The following is a 19,708-nucleotide window of genomic DNA, read 5'->3' on the forward strand; positions in this document are numbered from 1 at the left end:
TCAAACCCAGGTCAGCTACATGCATGATAAGTGCTTTTCCTATTGTACACTACATGCATGGTGAGGTTTTTTATTTTGTTTTGTTTTGTTTTTGTGGCAGGGAGGTGGAGGGGAGTTGGAGGGGAGGTGGGAGATAGCTCATGGATTACTCTTGGCTCTATGCTCAGGGATCACTCTTGGCAGGGTTCAGATGACCATATGAGGTGCCAGGGTTCAAACCCAGATTGTGAAGGGCAGGGGTAGGTAATCAGCTTACGTGCTGTATTATTTTTTTCCCATTTTTTATAATTTTATTTATTGAATCACCGTGAGAGCAGTTACAAAGCTTTCTGGTTTAAGTCTTGGTCATACAATGAAACATCCATACCTTCATTGCCCATTCTCCACCCCCCAAAGCCCCAGTATACCCCCATCCCACACCCTCCCCCTACCTTTGGGCAGATGATTTCCACATTGCTCTCTCTCTACTTTGATCACATTCGATATTTCGACACCAGACCCACCATTATTATTTGAGATTTTACCCCAACACTCAGATCTGCTGAAAAGGCAACAGTAGACAATTTGTTTTCTATTACTGGTTATGAATAACATATGATGTCACGTGGCTGCAGTAGGGCCACGTGATTTTGAAATTCCGAAATTTTAACACAAATCTGGAGGGATTTCTGCCCAAACCTGCTGGGTTCCGAGATTTGTTTCCGAGTCTCTGGGATCATGGCCGTTAAGCAGTTTGATCAGGAGCCAGAAAGGCAGTTCATGGGTGGCGACTCGGGGTCTCGTTGGGACGGGGAGGAAAGGGCCGCCTCCACCCACATCCCATGAAGCCCCACATGTCTCGTCACTGAGGGCCCAGACCTGACTGCCCAATGGCCCCTGGAGGATGGCGGTCTCCAAGCCACCTAGGGGGGGAAGGCGGAGGGACAACACCCTTTTCCTCTGGGGCGGCCTAGTGACAGTAACTTACTGTGGGGTCCGGACACATTTCTGCCAAAAGCCACTGGGTTCCGAGATTTATTTCTGAGTCTCTGGGTTCATGGCTGTTAAGCAGCTTGATTAGGAGCTAGAGAGGCTGTGGGTGGCTACTTGGGGTCTCGTTGAGGTGGGGAGGAAAGGGCCAGCTCCACACCCATCCTGTGAGGCCCTGCATGTCTCATCACTGCGGGACCAAACCTGACTGTCGAGTGGCCTCTGGAGGATGGTAGCCACTGGGCCGCCAGGGGGAACATGCCAAGGCACGAAACCTATTCCCACCTGGGGTGGCCCGGTGCCAGTAACCTACTGAAGGGAACAGACACATTTGTGCCAAAAGCCACTGGGTTTCAAGATTTGTTTCTGAGTCTCTGGGATCACGGCCATTAAGCAGGTCAAACAGAAACCAGAGAGGCCATGCCTCCAATTATATAGCTAAGTCAGAGGTGGTTTGTGGGTGTGTCTCCCACATACCTAACTTTTGGCCGTTTCCTTTTTGGTAAACTTTGCCCCAAGTTTTGGGGGTCTTGGCCAAAGGCACAGCAGAAATTTTGGGGTATCTGGAAGTGTGAAGGTGAAAAAAAAAGTTATGTGACTTCAAGTTGGCTAGTAAAGGATTACCTTTTTTTCTTGGATCTCTAGTACTGAGTCACAGTTTATAAAACCAATCCAAACAGATCTCTCTTTTTTTTTTTTGGAGTTGATTTATTTTTAAAATTTTAATAAATTTGTTCACAATATTATATTATATTTAATATTCAAACACTAATCCACCACCATTACACCTTCCAACCACCATATTTCCATCTCGAACCACAAACTCTGCCCCCAAAACAGAACTGAAATAATTTATTTTGCATTACTTGTAATGAATAATCTGCTAAAAATACAGATACCTTTAGACAGCAAATGAACTTCTGTATGATGTAGCTAGTGATTGAATTCACTTTAATACAAAGTTGTCTAGTTTGTCATTAAACGAATTGCTTCTGATTTTGCCAACTGCTTTACACACACACACACATACACACACAAAACTTATGTAGTGGCTGGAGCAATAGCACAGCAGGTAGGGCATTTGCCTTGCATACAACCAACCTGGGTTCAATTCCCAGCATTCCATATGACCCCCAAGCACTGCCAGGAATAATTCCTGAGTAATTACTCAGAACCAGGAGTAACCGCTGAGCATCACTGGGTGTGACCCAAAAAGAAAAAAAAAACTTATGTAGGCAATCATTCAAAATTCTGGCAACTAAGTGATGACAGAGTACAGCAAATACATCTAGAACCACATTTTAAAATATGCAATAAAACCTCTGTATCTTATGGTACTCATTGGCGTCACCTAAGTACCAACCAAAAAGACATTATTCAGAGAGCTTTCATTTATGTTTGTTTGTTTTGCTTTAGGCGATGCACAGGGGTTACTCCTGGCTCTACTCCTGGTTGTGCTCAGGGGACCATACAGGATGCTGGGAATCCAACCTGGGTCGGCCTTGTGCAAGGCAAACACCCTACCCGCTGTGCTATCGCTCCAGACCCCGAGCTTTCATTTTTCTTAACAAAAGTCTTCCAAATGCACGAAATATCAATTCTCCTTTAGTACCAGCTTGCATATTTTTAGCAAATAATAAATTCTGGCAAAAAAATCTTCTTCTATATATTACATATATGCTAATAGTAAATGCTTCATTCATTTCCTGGAAAAGCTGATTCACTGAGTTGTAGAGAACTGGGATGCTTTTAAAGGATTGCATAACGAGTCTTCAACATTTGAGTCCCTTTTTCTTTCTTTTTTGCATTTGGGTCACATCCAGCGATGCTCAGGGGTTATTCTTGGCTCTGCACTCAAGAATTACCCTGGAAGTGCTCAGGGAACCATATGGAAAGCCTGGTATCAAACCCTGGTCAGCTGTGTGCAAGGCAAACATCTTACCCATTATACAATCTTTCTGGCCCCACCATATCTTCAATTCTTTGCACAGTATTATTGCCAAAGAAATTTCCTGGTAATATCAGGTGACAATTTGCAAAGCATAGTGTGTATACTCACTTATACAGGTACAATTAATTCTTTATCAACATTATGTGGTTTTCCCAAAAGAGCAATTAGTAATAACATTTTGTAAGGAGCTAGAGAGATAGTACAGAGGGTAAGGTGGTTGTTTTGCAAGCAGCCAACCCGGTTCAGTCCCCAGCAACCCATACAATTCCCTGGGCACAACCAGAAGTAATGCCTGAGTGCAGAATCAGGAGTAACCCCTGAGCATCTCCAGGTGTGTTCAAAAAACATAAATATAAAAAATTTTGTAAGAAGATGTAACCCACTGTCATCTTGTTTGTGCACTGTTGGAAAAAGTTTTTGTCAATGTCTGCTTTATCAAATCCATTTCCTTTAGTTCCTTTAAGACAAATCCTCACCCCCAAGAGCATTAACTTCTGTGAAATATAGTCTTGAATGAATCATAGATTCATTTGATAAAACTTTTTGGCAAATCAGACACACTCCTAATGTACTATTTGTAGGAAACTAAATAAAACCATAGTTCAAACATTCAATACTATTTTGTCCTCATTTTTCTAGGTTTGATCATATTATATTAAAAAAATAAAGTGTGTCTACGACAATTGAGATATAAAATTATCTATGACTCATATAACTGAAAATGTTCATTTCTCATACTAGAACCAAAATTTTTTGCAATAATGATACTGGAATAGTCATGAAAGCAGGTATGAATAGTCCTGCATGAGTTTTGTGCAAAGCAAACTACACTACTAACAAAACTGGGATGTGTTCTTTACTCAGCATTTGATATGTATATTTGATGTTAAATTTTTAAATACAAATTTTCCAATATTTTAAAAATATGAGCCATATATGCAATTAAAAATTAGTAATTGTTATTTTTCTGGAATATACCCAGCTGGGCTCAAGGCTTACTGATGACTGTGAACTCAGGGATCATTCCTGGTCATGTTCAGGGCACCATGTGGAGCCAGGGATCAAACTTGGGTCTGCCAAGTATAAGGCAACACCTTACTCCCTGTGCTATATCTCTAACCCCTCTCGTTCTCTAATTTTAGTTTGCCTTCATTTAAATTATTCTTAATTAACATTGGCCTTATTTACCAATTAATAGAGATAATTCAACAGATATGAATGTTAAAGGTTTATTAACAAGTTGGCTAGTAAAGGATTACCAGGTTTTCTCAGAACTCTAGTACTAAGAATATTAATGGTTTATTTCATTCACATTTTTATTAAAACTAGTTAAAAATGAGAAATACAGTGAAAATATGACTGTCAACTTCTAACTCTTATATAATGAAGAAGTCCAATGCGCTATCCATTGCGCCACAGAGCCACCAGAGCGATAGCACAGCAGGTAGGGCGTTCGCCTTACAAGCGGCCAACATGGCCGACCCGAGTTCGATTCCTCTGCCCCTCTCGGAGAGCCCGGCAAGCTACTGAGAGTATTCGATATGCCAGACACAGTAACAACAAAGTCTCCAATGGAGACGTTACTGGGCCCGCTCGAGCAAATCGACGATCAACGGCAGGGCCTTTACCTTTTACCTTTTATAATGAAGAAAAAGTTTATCTTGATTTATACTTCTACTGCCCCCTAATTTTTATTCAATACTACCAATTGCTCAGGAAGCTACTATTATGCTTCTGGGTAGTTCCAGTGTTCCTCAGTGGGATGGTATTACCCACTTTAGGAGCCATAAATTCTAAGATTGCCACTGCAGTACTGTCAGCTGCTAATTTCTGTTTCCCCAACTCTTTCAATTCCCACTCCCGTCCTTGCCTTCTCCACCAGAATTTAAGCTAGAGTTTTGATCATACCACAATCACTGATTTCATCTGATTCACTGAGTTTGCTTCTATGTCAAGACCTTTGTAGTTTGAAATTCCTGCTTCCTAGCTCTTTTCTCCTGGCATTCACTACCTCCCTTGAAGTGGTTATTCTCTTTAAAAAATATTGCCCTGTCCATATGTATGATGGAAAGTGAAGTCACTTGGCATGTCTGTTTTCCAAAACTAAAATTTATTTTTTATAAGGACTTTTTTAGTTATTTCAAACAGTCAGCATAACACCTGCTACGAGAGTATTTACTGAATGAATAGAAGAAATAATTCATTATTTCATTCCCCACACCAAGTTAAAGTTCATTTTGTGTAATATGAACCTCTTAATGCTTTTATTTTTTATTGAATCACGGTGAGATAGTTACAAAGCTTTCATGTTCGAGATTCAGCTGCACAATGACCGAACACCCATCCCTCCACCAGTGCACACTTTCCACCGCCAGTGTCCCCAATACATCCCCCCTACCCCCTTACCCTGCCTCCGTGGCAGGCAATTTTCCCAATACTCTCTACTTTTGGGCATTATATTTTGCTCGAATTTTCCCACCACCACTCAAGCCTGCCTGCCAGGGGCAGATGCTAGATCATTTATTGTCCATTGCTCATTTTAAATATTATGTGTGCTGTAGCCACACGCTTCTGGAATTCTAGATTGTAAATGGTTGGGTTCCAGAGACATTTTTGTAGGGCACTAATTCATTTTGGGATTCAATTGGGCATCTCTGAACTAGGGCTATTGGTACAATAAGATGGTCCCCGGAGGCACACTGTGGCTTCGATAGCAAGGCCAAGGAGAGGGTGTCAGTCAGGTAGGGACAGCCCAGCACTTCTGCTACCATGCGGCATGAAGATTTAGTCCTGAAACCCGCATACCTGGGCCTTGCTTGTTGAAGTTCTTGGTCACTGGGATTCCATCTGGAGTAGGTAGGGAGAGTGTACCTACTCCATCTGGTGTCCGCCGATGAAATTGGCTTGGTATGGGGCCTGGAGAAATCTCCAGCTCTGTGGTGTCTTCTAGGACTTGCTGCTATTATCTATGGCTTTTGATCTCTTTCAAGATTTATTTATGGGTCTCTGAAGCAAGGCCAGTAGTGTTGGGCTAGGAACATAGCTTAGTGGAGAGTGCATCCTTCCTATGGAGGAGGCAATAAATTAAATCATGTTTAAATTTTAAAATTTAAAGTGTGGCGCTGGAGTTGTTTTGTGGGGGTGACTGCCAGTGCTTCCATGTGATGTGTATTGGGAAGTGGGGCGGGGTGGTAACCTACCCCAACTCTGTGAAAGCCTAGAGATTTCAGTCACAAAACCCGCATATCCAAACTTTCAGATTATATCTTGGTGAGGTCCGTCCTGAGACGTAGAATAAGACCGGGGGTATGGCAGCGATTTTGGATTCTGGAAGCAAGTGGCTGCTGGGGGCTCTGCCTGGGCATGCACAGGCCAACCTGCCCCCCTCTGATTTACCCTAGTCTGTTCAGCCATGCACGGATCTGAGATTAACTGTGGCTTTTGGCCTCTTCCGAGATTTATCTATGGGTCTCTGAAATAAGGCCAATAAATGAGCTTGTATAGCTGAGCCAGAGGTGGTTTGTGGGTATGGCTCCCATATACCTAATTTTTGGCCTTTTAATTTCTTGGTAAACTTAGACCCAAGTTGTTTGGTTCCAACCAAAGGCACAGTGGCAATTTTGGGGTGTCAAGAAGCCTGAAGTCACCATCAGGCTGCTGATACATTCACCCCACAGGTACAGGTTGACCTGTTGGCGGCACCATAGCCCTCTCTTAATGCTTTTAAAGTGACTCTGAGAATCCATATCCAACTTACATGTTTTATGGCAGTTAGTGATTTGGGTACATTCCACAATGCTCAATGGACTCTCCAGGTGGAAGTGAGTCAAGCAGTGCTGGGATGGAACCAGGGCCTAGGGCATTCAAGGCAGTGCCTTAACCCTGAGCTGTCTTTCTAGCCCACCAGGGTGATATTAATAGTGTCTGTGTTTGTTTTGTTTGGTTGGTTTTGTGTCATATCTTGCAGTGCTTAGCGCTCACTCCTGAGCTCTGAGCTCAGGGATCTTCCAGTGTCAGGGAACCTCTGTAGTGCTGGGGATCAAAACTGTCTGGCCTCATGCAAGGCAAGCATCCTACTCACTGTACTGTGCCTCTCTGCTGGACCCACCCATGTGTCTTCAATCCAGGAATATTTTATGATTTTTGGTCTCCTTGTCCCTTCCAACCTTGAACACCGACGAAAGCAAGCTTCCAATCAGGGATCCTTTAAGTTGATCAGGTTCAAAAGTTTTGTTGGGTTAGGAACATAGCTTAGTGGAGAGTGCATCCTTCCTATGGAGGAGGCAATAAATCACCAGAATTTAAATTTTAAAAAAAGGTTTAAGTGTGAAGTTCTTTTAGATCTAAGATTGAATTTTTTTCCCTGTGGGCTCAAATATTTTACCCACAGCAATTAATGAGTTCAATTGCTATACATAATAAAGAGTTCATGTATCCAGATTTTGAAGTTAGAACTTTTCATCAGGTGCCCTCCCTGTATGACACCGTCTCTCCGTTTTAAGTGAGACCACATTTAAAAGCTAGTCACTACATAGGCATATTCTGCTTCCAGTCTTGCAAGTCCCAGGATGCACTAAAGAGCTAAAACACAGCTTTTACCTTATGGGTTAAACGGTTATCGAGAACAGGCGATAGAACCGTCTTAACCAATAAAACAATTCTGCTAATAACAGGTATTGAAATAAACGCTGCCCACTGCATGACTCTTATGAACCTCGCAATGTTTGGTGACGACGTAAATGCAAAGTGAATTTCTCTTTCCCTTATTCAAGGCATAATACTTCCGCAAAGAGAACAGGGAACGGTAAAGGAAAAACCTAAAAAAAAAAAAAATCAAATAATGCTCTGGGATGTATTAGGAACGTAGTTTCCAGTAACTTTGTTAAATATATCTGAGTAATTGTTTCCCGAGATTATAAACATTGGGAAAGCACTGAACTTCCGTGAAGCGGAAAGTATGTGTTTCAATGACCAGCTACCAGAAACCTAGCGGTGAAATGCTTTGGCGGGAAATAGAAAATCGTCAACACACTTTTGTCAGAACTTAAAACAGTCTGAAGACCTATGAAACACAAATCTCTACGAAAAAAAAAACACTTCTTGAGGCGATGCTTAACTTGTTACAGCCTCCGTAACAGGTTTTAGTTGAGTTTCGGGTCACCTTTGAAGGGTTCAAAGCCACCCCCGTCTTCACCAAAGAAAAAGTTTAACCTTTCTAAACTTTAGCGGACAGGATTGAAAGCACAGTTCCTTCTGGGTTAAAATCGTCCAAAGATAACTACCTTCACAGTTTGGTTTGCTTTTTCCTCAGAGGTGTATCCACAAGCGCTGGGAGCAAGTCAAAAACAGTTTTTTTATTTTAGTTCTGCAGTCTACGTTCGCCGCCGCTAGCTCAGAGATCAACCTCGCGGCACCAGACGGCGACCGGGACTTGACGATCACGCTCCCAACTCCGGCGAAATCCCGCGCCAGCAGGCGGGGCCGGGAAGAGGAAGTAACACGTAGGCCCGCCCCCTTCAGTCTCGTAGCCCGCCTCGCGAGATCGCAGAGGACTGCCGACCCGGGAAGTGCGAGCTGAAGCGGAGGCGCAGCGCTTAAAAAGACTCGTCGGCCGCCGTAGCCCCTGCTAGGACAGCCCGTGTGAGCCTGCTGGAGGAGGAAGAGAAAGGCAGAGAGAATCGGGTTACAAGATGGCGGATCTGTAGTAGTTACCGTGGCGGCGAAGGCCGGAGAGCGAGCGAGCTCTGGGGAGGGGTAAAGGGAGGGCAGGGAGGGTGTGCGCGGGGGCGAAATAAGAAAGGAGCCAGGACTCCGGGCGGAGAGGTCTCGGTGGTTCGTGTCGCCCCCTTCCCGCCGCTGAACCTCGGGAGCCATGGTGAACTCGGGCCTCTCCGGAGCCGCCGCCGCCGCCGCCGCCGCTGCCGCCTCCGCCTCCGCCGCCGCCGCCGCCGCCGCCGCTGCAGCCGCTGCTACTCTCTCTCAAGAGTGACGGGTGCGGACGAGGTGAACGAGGAGCGGCGGCTGGAGTGGCGGGACGGCAGCCACCATGTCGGATACGCGGCGGCGAGTGAAAGTCTATACCCTGAATGAAGACCGGCAATGGGACGACCGAGGCACCGGGCACGTCTCTTCCACCTATGTGGAAGAGCTCAAGGGGATGTCGCTGCTGGTTCGGGCAGAGTCGGACGGTAAGGTTATTGAGACGGTAGAATCAGGGCCAGCGTCTCCGGTGTTGGGCAGAGCCCCGGAGTTTTAGGCCCCGAACCGGGTCCTCCGCCACCGCCTCTCGGGACAGCGCAGTGGGTTTGTTGTCTCCGCTTCTGTACGGTAAAAAAGAAAGAAAGAAAAAAAAAACGACTTTGTCTGGACTTCCCCTTAGTCAGACCGTGATTCAGCGCCCCCGCCTCCCGGCCCTTCGTCCCCAGCTCTTTGAAGAGGGAGGACTGTGAGAGACGAAGGAGGGAGGTAAACGAAGAGACGAGAGGGTGAGCCGCCTCGTCTAGGAAGCTGGCCCTTCTCTTAATTTTTGATTTTTCTCCTCCCCCCCTCCGGCCCCCCCCCCCTGGTCGGGTCGTCCAACAAGGTTCGGGGTTCGGTGAGCCAGCTCTCTGCTACCCACCCTACAGCCTTTTTTTCATCACGCTTGAAAAAGTTGCAGTCGCAGAACACGGAAAGGGGGGGGGGGGCGTTTTCCAAAGCTGAGAAACTGCCTCTTTTTCTTTCACGTAAACAAACAAAAAAGCCGACTTGACCATTGACCACCACCCCCCCCCCCCCAATCGACAGGTGCTAAGGAAACCCCAAAGGAAAGGCACCTCGTCCTGGGCTATCGCAGACTGTTCCCCGGGTGTTTAGGAGACCAAGCGCACCAAGCTGGGGAGCCCTAATTTAGGCTGCCTTTGTGGAGAGTGCGGTGAAAACGTGGAGAGTTTTACAGCCCAAACAAGTTAGGGCACCGAAGCAGATCGCAAGCTTGTATTCGTTGACTTCCTGTACGAGTCATATGTGAAGTATTTTTGAATGATAAAATGTAGACCTGTCTGTAATAAAACACCTTTCTCGATGTAACCTAAACGCCTTGATTGGAGCACCTGGTACGTGCAGGCAAAAGAAAAACAACGATCTTAAAATTTATTCTTGATATTGCACTTTCCCTTTTATTTTAAATAGTCAATGGGCTTTTGTTTCTAAGTGAGAAATCCCTCCACTGATTTCTTAAATATATGTCTTTGATTCCCTGTCGTGGTGTTTTGTCATTTGTTTGTTTAACTGGAAATGCAATAAAACAACTTGTTTTAAAAAGAGTTTGGCTTCATTTAGACCTTAAAATTTCATTTCAATAAAACTTTGATAGTCGTCTAGTCTCCTTATGTCCTTGGTTTGAGTATTGATCTTAGATGGATTTTTTTTTTTCCTTTAAGGGTGTATGAATTAGGACGATATGTTCAAATTTAAAGACGAAGTCCAGCTCTGGAAAGAAAAAAATGTGAATTGAATGTATGTAATTATTTCAGATGCGTGGGTGAAAAGGACATTAAGAAGTTGTGGAGATTTTTAATGTGCATTCTTTTATTCAGAATTTTATAAATTGAATTTTTTTTTTTTCAGGATCACTACTCCTGGAATCAAAGATAAATCCAAACACTGCGTATCAGAAACAACAGGCAAGTAGTTGTTTATCTTTAATTTGAAAGACTTCATCTGTGATCGAGGAAGTATTAATCTGACAAAGATGGGAAACTTTCCTGACAAGAAAAAACATGTTTTGATAAATGAAGATACAAACCATATGTGTTTTCCCTTGCAGGTTAAAAGTTTCAGACTAAAAAATGAAAGTCTTTGTACTGGCAGTGATTTATTATCTCTGAATTGAGCCTCTGATAGTTATTATTAGAATACAATGTATTCATCAGTCTTATTTACAACAGTTAGCCAGGTCTCTACTCTGTACACTAAGCCTTTTATTCTCATATAATGGAAATGGCATAAAAGAAAATGCAAAGGGGTACTCTTTAAAAGAAGCAAAGCCTTTTTGTGGTGTGAAATTAGATACTCCGATTCAAGCAATGATAGTTTTTGAAGTGTTTAAATCTTGTTTAATTGTATTTTTATATAATAATACAAAATTGTAAGTTGCTAATTTTCTAATGTTTCCTGTTAACATTTATTGTCTTTGGGGAAAAGAAAACCTGTGTTGTGTTTTAGTGTGCCTAGTATTTTATCTGAAATTGACAGCAGTGATTCAGTTTTTTTCTTTATTCTGTGAATGTTGTGGTTTTTATTACAAAGTATTTCAAAATTGAAAAGTACAGAAAATAAGAGTGTCTGTAATACCACCAAATTTGACAATGTTAACATTATGCTATATTTGTTTTGAATCTTTTTGTAATGTTGAACATTGTGGATCAGAGCTAAAGCCCCCTTGTAAACATCTCATTCTATCCTTCATCCTCCTATAGGTAACCACTATTCTGAAGTTGATGTGTATTATTTCTGTACATGCTTTTATACTTTTCTCTGCCTATGTATGTATTCATAATAATATGTAGTCTTTTGTGTGTTTTTAAACTTTACATAATTGATCTCATATACTTACATGTATTCTGCAACTTTCATTTTTCATTCAAAGTTATTTTGAAATTCATGTTAACAATGTAGATCTAGTTGGTTTCATTTTTTTAAACACTGTATTCTGTTATACGATGCACCTATTGTTAGAAATCTGCATTTTTCCAGGTGTTTTTATTTAGTTTATTTAACTGAAAATGGTAGAGATTTTTGAAAGAAAAGATAAATTAGAATTATGTTCACATTAAGATCAATAACATTTGGATTCCCAAAACAACTATCACAGTTGGAGGAATAAAGTGTTTATTGCACAGCTCATTATTTATAAAAGTCTCACTGTTAAATAACTGTTTTGAGTTAGCAATGCATTTGTAGTTTGGAAATTTTTTAAAATTTTCAGTATTCAATTAATAGTTTTTTCCTCTTTAAAAAAATGCTGTGTCTTTTGATGGCAAATCAAATGTGACTTCTGTAGCTTAGATATTTTAAGGTAGGCATTTAATTTTTATTTCTAAGTAAATCGGGCAGGTAGTCTTTGCGTTGCATTTTATCAAAGCCACTTTTTTGTTAATTTTTTGTCCATGGGGAAAGATACTTTGTCATCCTGACTCTTTGTTTTGGTTTTGGGGACACACCCAGCAGTTCTCAGGGCTTACTCCTAGTTCCGCCCTCACAGATCACTCCTGCAATGCTAGAGAAACTATACAAGTGCCTGGGATTGAACCTGGTTGATTCATGTGCAAAGAAAGCACCTTACCTGCTGTACTATCTTTCTGCCCTCTGTCACCCATGACTCTACCAACTGATTACAAAAATTTTTCTCAGGTTATGTCTCAGACCCTTCAGCTGTTTTTACTATTGGGAAAATCAGATCCTTCAGTTGTTGTTACTATTGGGAAGATTACATTATGATGGATTTTTATACACAGTCTCCTAACATTGAAAAAATGAGCAACAATTCTATGAATACAATACTTAAAGAACTTTGAGATATAATTTTATCTGTAATGTTACCATTCGTTTTATATATTGGAGGGGAAAGCATTTTTTTGATTCTGATATTTTTGAGAAGATAATTTTGTAAATGGTTACATTTGAATAACACTATTGGTTTTGGTTTTTGTTTTTTTACAGTATTCCCTTCCCATCCTTTGCCTTGGGATTAAACCCAAGGCTTCACACATACGAGGTATGCACTTTAGCATTGAGTCACATCCCTGACCCTGAAGAAGGTATTTTTACTATAAAATGATCATATATAAGAGATCTTAGTTAGAATAACAGGGGAAAACTTGTTTTTTTGTTTTTTGCTTTTTGGGTCACACCTGGCGATCCACAGGGGTTACTCCTGGCTCATGCACTCAGGAATTACTCTTGGCGGTGCTCGGGGACCATATGGGATGCTGGGAATCAAACCCGGGTTGGCCATGTACAAGGCAAATGCCCTAGCCACTGTGCTGTCACCCCAGCCCCCAACAGGGGAAAAACTTGTATATAAGAAAGCTAGTTCTATGTTAATGGTTTGTTTTTGTTTGGTTTTGAAGCCACATCCAATGGTATAGGGTGCCACCACCTAAGTGCTCCAGGGTTACTCTTGGAGGTACTATGAATCCAGGCCTCCTGCATGCAAGCTGTGCTCTCAACCCTTTGAGCTATCTCTTTATTTCCAGAAAAGTACACTTTGAAATAAAATTGGGACAAGAGAAATAGCTCAAAGAACTTTAGTAGGTACTTTATGTGCAGTAGACTTAAGATTCTATCTGCACCTGTAGGAGCAACCACAGAGCTCTAATCCTGGAGTGGCCACACATACCATCTAGCATGGTGGCCCCCTTGCCTCACCCCAAAAATTTACTTTTCAGATCATTCTTTAAGATTTACTCCTGGCTCTGAGCTCAGGGATTACTCCTAGTGGGGCCTGGAAACTAAGTTGGGTGCCAGGGATTGAACCAGGTTGGTTGTAAGACAAACAAACACTAAACATTGTGCTATCTCACCTTCCCACTCCCCAGATGTTTCAAGTGCCCTTTACTGGAGTCAGACTTGGCAACTGTTTTGCAGTGTGGCCTCTCCTTAAGTGCCCTTTTCTGTAGAACTCAGAGGCCATTTAGGTGCTGTGCTTAACTTGTTTTCTTTGTAATAGATGCTTTTTATTGGTCAGAATCCTCAGTTTTCACTTTTTACCAAATGAAAAATCAGAATGTATAGATTATTTTTTATATTCATTGGAAGTACGCGTTAGTAACTATTTGTTATTCACTAAAGTAGCATAAGAAATTATTTCCAAAATTAATGTGCATAATACTGATCAATAATGGGCTTACTTTTTAAAGATGAGTAAATAAGACATTTGTAATTTCCTGTTAAAATAACTGTGAATTCAGAGAGGGTTAATTAACATTAAAATGAGCTAAGTAATGGATTTTTACTTTCATCTTTGTTTTTGGGCCACACACAGCAGTATTGAGGGTTTACTCCTGGTGGTGATCAGTGGACCATATGTGGTACCTGCTTTAACATGCAATACTATTTCTGATCTGGCAAAAAAAAATTTTCCCCCAAAAGCAAAGTACTGAATTTGGGGCCAAAATAGGTCAGAATAGGTTGAGTTGAATCTCAGAGAACTAAATATCACCAAACTAGCATTTATTTACATCATTTTATTGCTTACTGTGGACAGTATTGAGTAACTTAATGGAAAGTAGCTTAGTGGAAGATATTTTTCTCTAAAAAGAGACAATGAATTTGGTAAGTGTTTAAAGAAATACATTGAATAGAAAAGGGAGTGGTTCTATAGTGGGTCAAGAAGTAAAGTGCCTCCTGATAAGTATATCAAAATGTTATTTAGAATGGGATCCACTGCTCATCACTAAATATAAAGCAGTGTCATAATGATATGTTTCTTTTTATATTTAGCAAAATTGTATGTTAATTGGTTTTAGTAGAGAAGCATAAGAAAGTCCCCATCAGGGTTTTTGTTTTGTTTTGAGGGTGGGGGAGCTTTTTGGGTAACACCCAGCGATGCTCAGGGGTTACTCCTAGCTCTGCATTCAGGAATTACACCTGGTGGTACTCAGGGGACCATATGGGATGCCGGGGATCAAACCCAGCCCTTGATCTGCCACGTGCAAAACAAACGCCCTACCCATTCTACTACTGCTCTGGCTTCATCATCTTCAGTTATTTATTTTTTTTTTCTGGGTCATACCTGGCATTAACACGGGTTACTCCTGGTTCATGCACTCGGGATTTACTCTTGGCGGTACTCAGGGGACCATATGGGATACTGGGAATCAAACCAGGGTCGGCCTCGTGCAAGGCAAATGCCCTACCCGCTGTGCTATCACTCCAGCTCCATCATCTGCAGTTTTTAATGAGAAATGATAATGGATGAAATGGTTGCCAAATAATAATAAAGTACCTGGTAAAGAAATCTATCCCAATTCCTATTAGGTCATGAGAACATTTCACTAATAAGGCACTAATAAAGGTTAAGTTTCTTGACCAGGATTATTAAGCAGATAAGTAGCAACACAAAATTTTGGAAGAGGTGACTTTTTTAGACTTGAGCAGTAAAAAATTAGAGAAGGAGATCAACATAAACTACAATCATTAATAAAAACTTCACTCTCCTTAGTGATGAAAAGACTATGAATGATAACGATGGAATTACTGCACTCACTGGCAAGTAGAAATTTTGTATTTTAGGGCTTGCTTTGCTAAGAGGATTGTTATAGGTTCATTAGTAAGGGCCTAACAATGCAAGTGATACTGTGTTCATGATGAGAGTGTGGCAATGTCATGAATAATGAATTTGAGGCGGGAAAGAATGAGAAAAACATTATGGAAGCAACATACTTTTCAGTAAATTCAGATAGATGAAAATGAGAGCGTGTTCTAAGACAGTACATGTAAGTAGAAGGAACAGAGCTAGTTCATTTTTAAGAAAGGACTAGAAGATTTCATGGATGATTGAGAATGAAAAAGGACAACTCAGGTTATAGGTAGTGCCCTTTGAATCTAAAACCAAGAAATGGTTCTAAAGAAATTGATAAGAAAGTAGGGTTTTTTGTTTATTTTTTTCTTTTTGGCTCACACCCAGCGATGCTCAAGGGTTACCCCTGGCTCTGCACTCAGGAATTAGTCCTGGCGGTCCTTGCAGGACCATATGGGATTCTGGGGATTGAACCCAGGTCGGCTGCTTGCAAGGCAAGACACCCTACCTGCTGTACTATTGCTTGATCCCAAGAAAGTCGGTTTTTATGCCAATTTTTTGGTTTCGGTCTCCTTTTATTTTTTTATTTTTTATTTTATTTTGCTTTTTGGGTCATACCCAGCACTGCTCAGGGGTTACTCCTGGCTCTGCACTCAGGAATTACTCCTGGCGGTGCTTGGGGGACCATATGGGATGCTGGGAATCAAACCCGAAACCGGGTCGGGAGGAGTGCAAGGCAAACGCCCTACCCACTGTGCTGTTGCTCCAGCCCCTCAGTCTCCTTTCAAAAAACAATGTAGCATTCAAATTGTTAAAAAAAAAAATTAGAAGGTGTTTGGTGAAGTCTCTTCCTCCTTTTAACCCCTTGTATACTATTACCCTTGCTACAGGTCACTACTTCTATTAGTTTCTTTTCCCTAGGGGATTTCTGCACATGTATACGCAAAGTAATTATTATTAGCATAAATAATGCTGTTTTGTACATTGCCTGTCATCCCTCCCTCCTTTTTTCCCTTTAGACATTGATCCTTTGAGTAGTAAAATAAATGAAAGGTCTTAAATACCTGGAACTAGAAGTAGAATAGGAATTTAGTGTGGATAGGGGTTGGAGAGAGAGTGCAGTGGGTAAGGTGCTTTATTTGCATGTGCCTGATCCAAGTTTGGTTATTGAAACATCCCATGTAGTCCCCCAAGCAACTCCAGCAGTAATTTCCCAAGTGCAGACTCAAGTGTGACCCCCGAGCATTTCTAGGTATGACCCAAAAACTAGAAGGAAAAACATTAGTGTTGGAGACTCAAAGTTGAACCATTACATGATACCTTAGTTGTAAGAACCTTTAAGGAGTAGATGAAATTGAGAGGCATAATTCATAAAGGGAGAAAGTTGGAAAGCAAGTTAACAAACTTTGTTTTGGGGAGGGGTTCATTAGTGGGGTTGGGCTCTGCCCAGTGATGCTCAAAGGTTATTCCTAGCCGTGCTCTCGGGGATCTCTCCTAGCAGGGCTTGAGGGACCTGATGCCAGGGATTGAACCCAGGTTGGCTCTGTGCAAAATAAGCACCTTACTCACTCTTATCTTTCCAGCCCACCAAACTTTATCCTTTTAAAATTTGACGTTTTTTTGTGCAGTATGCAGTACTTACTGTATGTAACATGTTTACAACTGGACACTATTTTTAATTCTTTTTTTTTTTTTCCTTTTTGGGTCACACCCGGTGATGCACAGGGATTACTCCTGGTTCATGCACTCAGGAATTACTCCTGGCGGTGCTCGGAGGACCATATGGGATGCCGGGAATCGAACCTAGGTCGGCTGCGTGCAAGGCAAACACCCTACCCGCTGTGCTATTGCTTCAGCCCCACTGTTTTTAATTCTTAATGGCAATAAAAGTTTTTTATTTTAGGGACCTTGATTTACAGTACTGTTAATGCTAGGGTTTCATCCATAACAATCCTGCAAGTGTCCATTTTCCTCTACCGTTGTCTCACCGCCCCCCACCCCCATTCTAGTCCTCTCACCCCCACTTCCATTTTTTTTGTAACTGTGATTTGAGCAAATTTCCTGTGAATTTCATGTAAATGAACAGACTTAACCTAGTATGATAGTTAGGAATTAATGTTTGAAAAGAACTGTACATGTAAGTAATAAGCTCAAGAACAACGTTTATAATAACTTTTTTTGGTTTGGGGACCTCTCCTGGCAGTGCTCAGGGCATATTCCTATCTCTGCATTCAGGAATTACTCCTGGTGGTGCTCAGGGAACCATATAAGGTGGTCAGATTTGAACCCAGCTCTGCCTTGTGTAAGGTGATTGCCCCATAGTTCTCTTTGAAACCCCATAAAAAAAAAAAACCATAATAAAAACCCCATAATAAAAACTGGAGCAATAACACAGCGGGTAGGGTGTTTGCCTTGCACGCAGCCAACATGGCCGACCCGAGTTTGATTCCTCCGCCCCTCTCGGAGAGCCCAGCAAGCTACCGAGAGTATTCGATATGCCAGACACAGTAACAACAAAGTCTCCAATGGAGACGTTACTGGGCCCGCTCGAGCAAATCGATGATCAACGGGAGGGCCTTTACCTTTACCTTTTTAATAACCTGATAAAGGCCGTATTTTTCTCTTTTTCATTTTTTAAATCTAGGAGTACTGACATTTATTCAGCCATTGTGATTAAGCTGACTGAAATGTGCATGAACTTCACATTACTTTTTCTTTAAAATGTTTTAATTGAATATTCGTGAGATAGCCCATTACAAAGCTGTTTGTAGTTGGATGTTAGTCACAAAATGATCCAGCACCCATCCCTGCACCAATGTTCATTTCCCACCACCAATATCCCGTTTCCCTTCCACCATCCCCCAGCCTCCCTCTATGGGAGTTACTTTCCTTCTTGCTCTCTCTCTCCTGTTTTCTTTTGCTTTATGGATTGCAATACAGGTGCTAAGAAGTCATGGTGTTTGTTCAGGGCATTTCAGTATTTTTATTGGGACAGTAAGGCTGGAGTAGCTTTTTAATTGGGTGGCAGCTGTTGGGTGTGCATTTGACTGCTGAGGCTTCTGGAAGTACAGGTGGTGGAGGGAGATAACCTATCCCAAACCCAAGAAAGCCTGGAGATTTCAGTCACAAAACCCGCAAAGCACAATTCTTCAGCAGATTATGTCTCTGTGAGATCCATCCTGAGACTGTGGAGTCAGGTTGAAGGTATGGCGGCAATTTTGGATTGTGGGAGCAAACAGCTGCCGGGGCCTCTGCTTGGGTGGGCACCAGGCTGACCCACTCCCCCTTCCCCCTTTTGATATACCTCCATCTGTTCAGCCTTGTGTGGGTCCTAGACCAAGTGCAGCTTCTGATCTCTTTCGAGATTTATTTGTGTCTCTGAAGCAAGACCGGTAGCAGAGCTTACATGGTGGTGCAGGAGTTGGTTCGTGGGGCGTGAGTGCCATGTTTCCAGGAATATTGGGAAGTGGTGGGGAGGGTGGCCATCCCAAATCGGAGAAAGTCTAGAGATTTCAGTCACAAAACCCACATAGCCAAATTTTCAGCAGATTATATCTTGGTAAGGTCCAACCCATGATGGTGGAGTCAAGCTGGCGGTATGGTGGCGATTTTGGATTGTGGAAGCAAATGGCTACCCGAGGCTCTGCATGCCATCCCCCCTCCAATTTACCCCGCTCTGTTCAGCCATGCACGGGTCCAAGATTAACTACGGCTTTTGATTTTTGGGGGGATTTATTTAATGGGTCTCAGAAGCAAGGCCAGTAGTAGAGCTTCCACGGTGGCGAGTTTGGTTAATGGAGGTGACTGCCAGTGCATCCAGGAGTATTGGGAAGTTTGGGGGAGGCAGCCCATCCCAACTTTGAGAAAGCCTAGAGATTTCAGTCACAAAACCTCCATACCCGAATTTTCAGCAAATTATATCTTGGTGAGGTCCATCCTGAGACAGAGAAGGCAAGCCAGGGATATGGTGGCAATTTTGGATTGTGGAAGCAAGCGGCTGCCAGGGGCTGTGCTTGGGCGGGCACCAGGCCAACCTGCCCCCCTCTGATTTACCCCTGTCTATTAAGCCATGTGTGGGTCTGAGATTAACTGTGGCTTTTGATCTCTTTCGAGATTTATTTATGGGCTTCTGAAATAAGGCTGATAAATGAGCTTGTATAGCTGTGCCAGAGGTGGTTTGTGGGTGTCGCCCCCACATACCTAATTTTTGGCCTTTTAATTTCTTGGTAAACTTGGTCCCAAGTGTTGGACAAAGGTTCAGCAGCACTTTTGAAGGCACCATCAGGCTGCTGATGCACGTGCCCTGCAGGTACAGATTGACCTGCTGGCTGCACCATACCTTCAATTTTTCTCTTTTCCAAGTAGTAAATAACATCAGAAGTTTCACTATTTTGCCAAAAGTCGGAAAAAGTGAACCGTGAAATAATGTTCACGTCCTATTTTCTAGCCCAGAATTATTCCCATTGTGTGCAAATATAACACATTTTCAGAAGAAACAGTATTTC

At 42.3% G+C, this 19,708-nt stretch overlaps 1 protein-coding gene across 2 annotated transcripts in view; it reads left to right on the forward strand.

The window, feature by feature from the left end:
* Positions 1-8,879: 8,879 nt before the first annotated feature.
* The window catches only part of PPP4R3B (protein phosphatase 4 regulatory subunit 3B), a 67,080-nt gene continuing 56,251 nt past the window's right edge, over positions 8,880-19,708 (forward strand). For both annotated transcript variants that reach the window (XM_056129741.1, XM_056129751.1), the window contains exons 1-2: positions 8,880-9,108; positions 10,529-10,584. In XM_056129741.1, the coding sequence (XP_055985716.1) occupies positions 8,967-9,108; positions 10,529-10,584 (198 nt within the window). In that variant the 5' untranslated portion in view covers positions 8,880-8,966. The remainder of the gene's footprint in view (positions 9,109-10,528; positions 10,585-19,708) is intronic.

This window comes from Sorex fumeus, unplaced genomic scaffold, assembly GCF_029834395.1.
Source record: "Sorex fumeus unplaced genomic scaffold, SorFum_2.1 ptg000006l, whole genome shotgun sequence".
NCBI lineage: Eukaryota > Metazoa > Chordata > Mammalia > Eulipotyphla > Soricidae > Sorex > Sorex fumeus.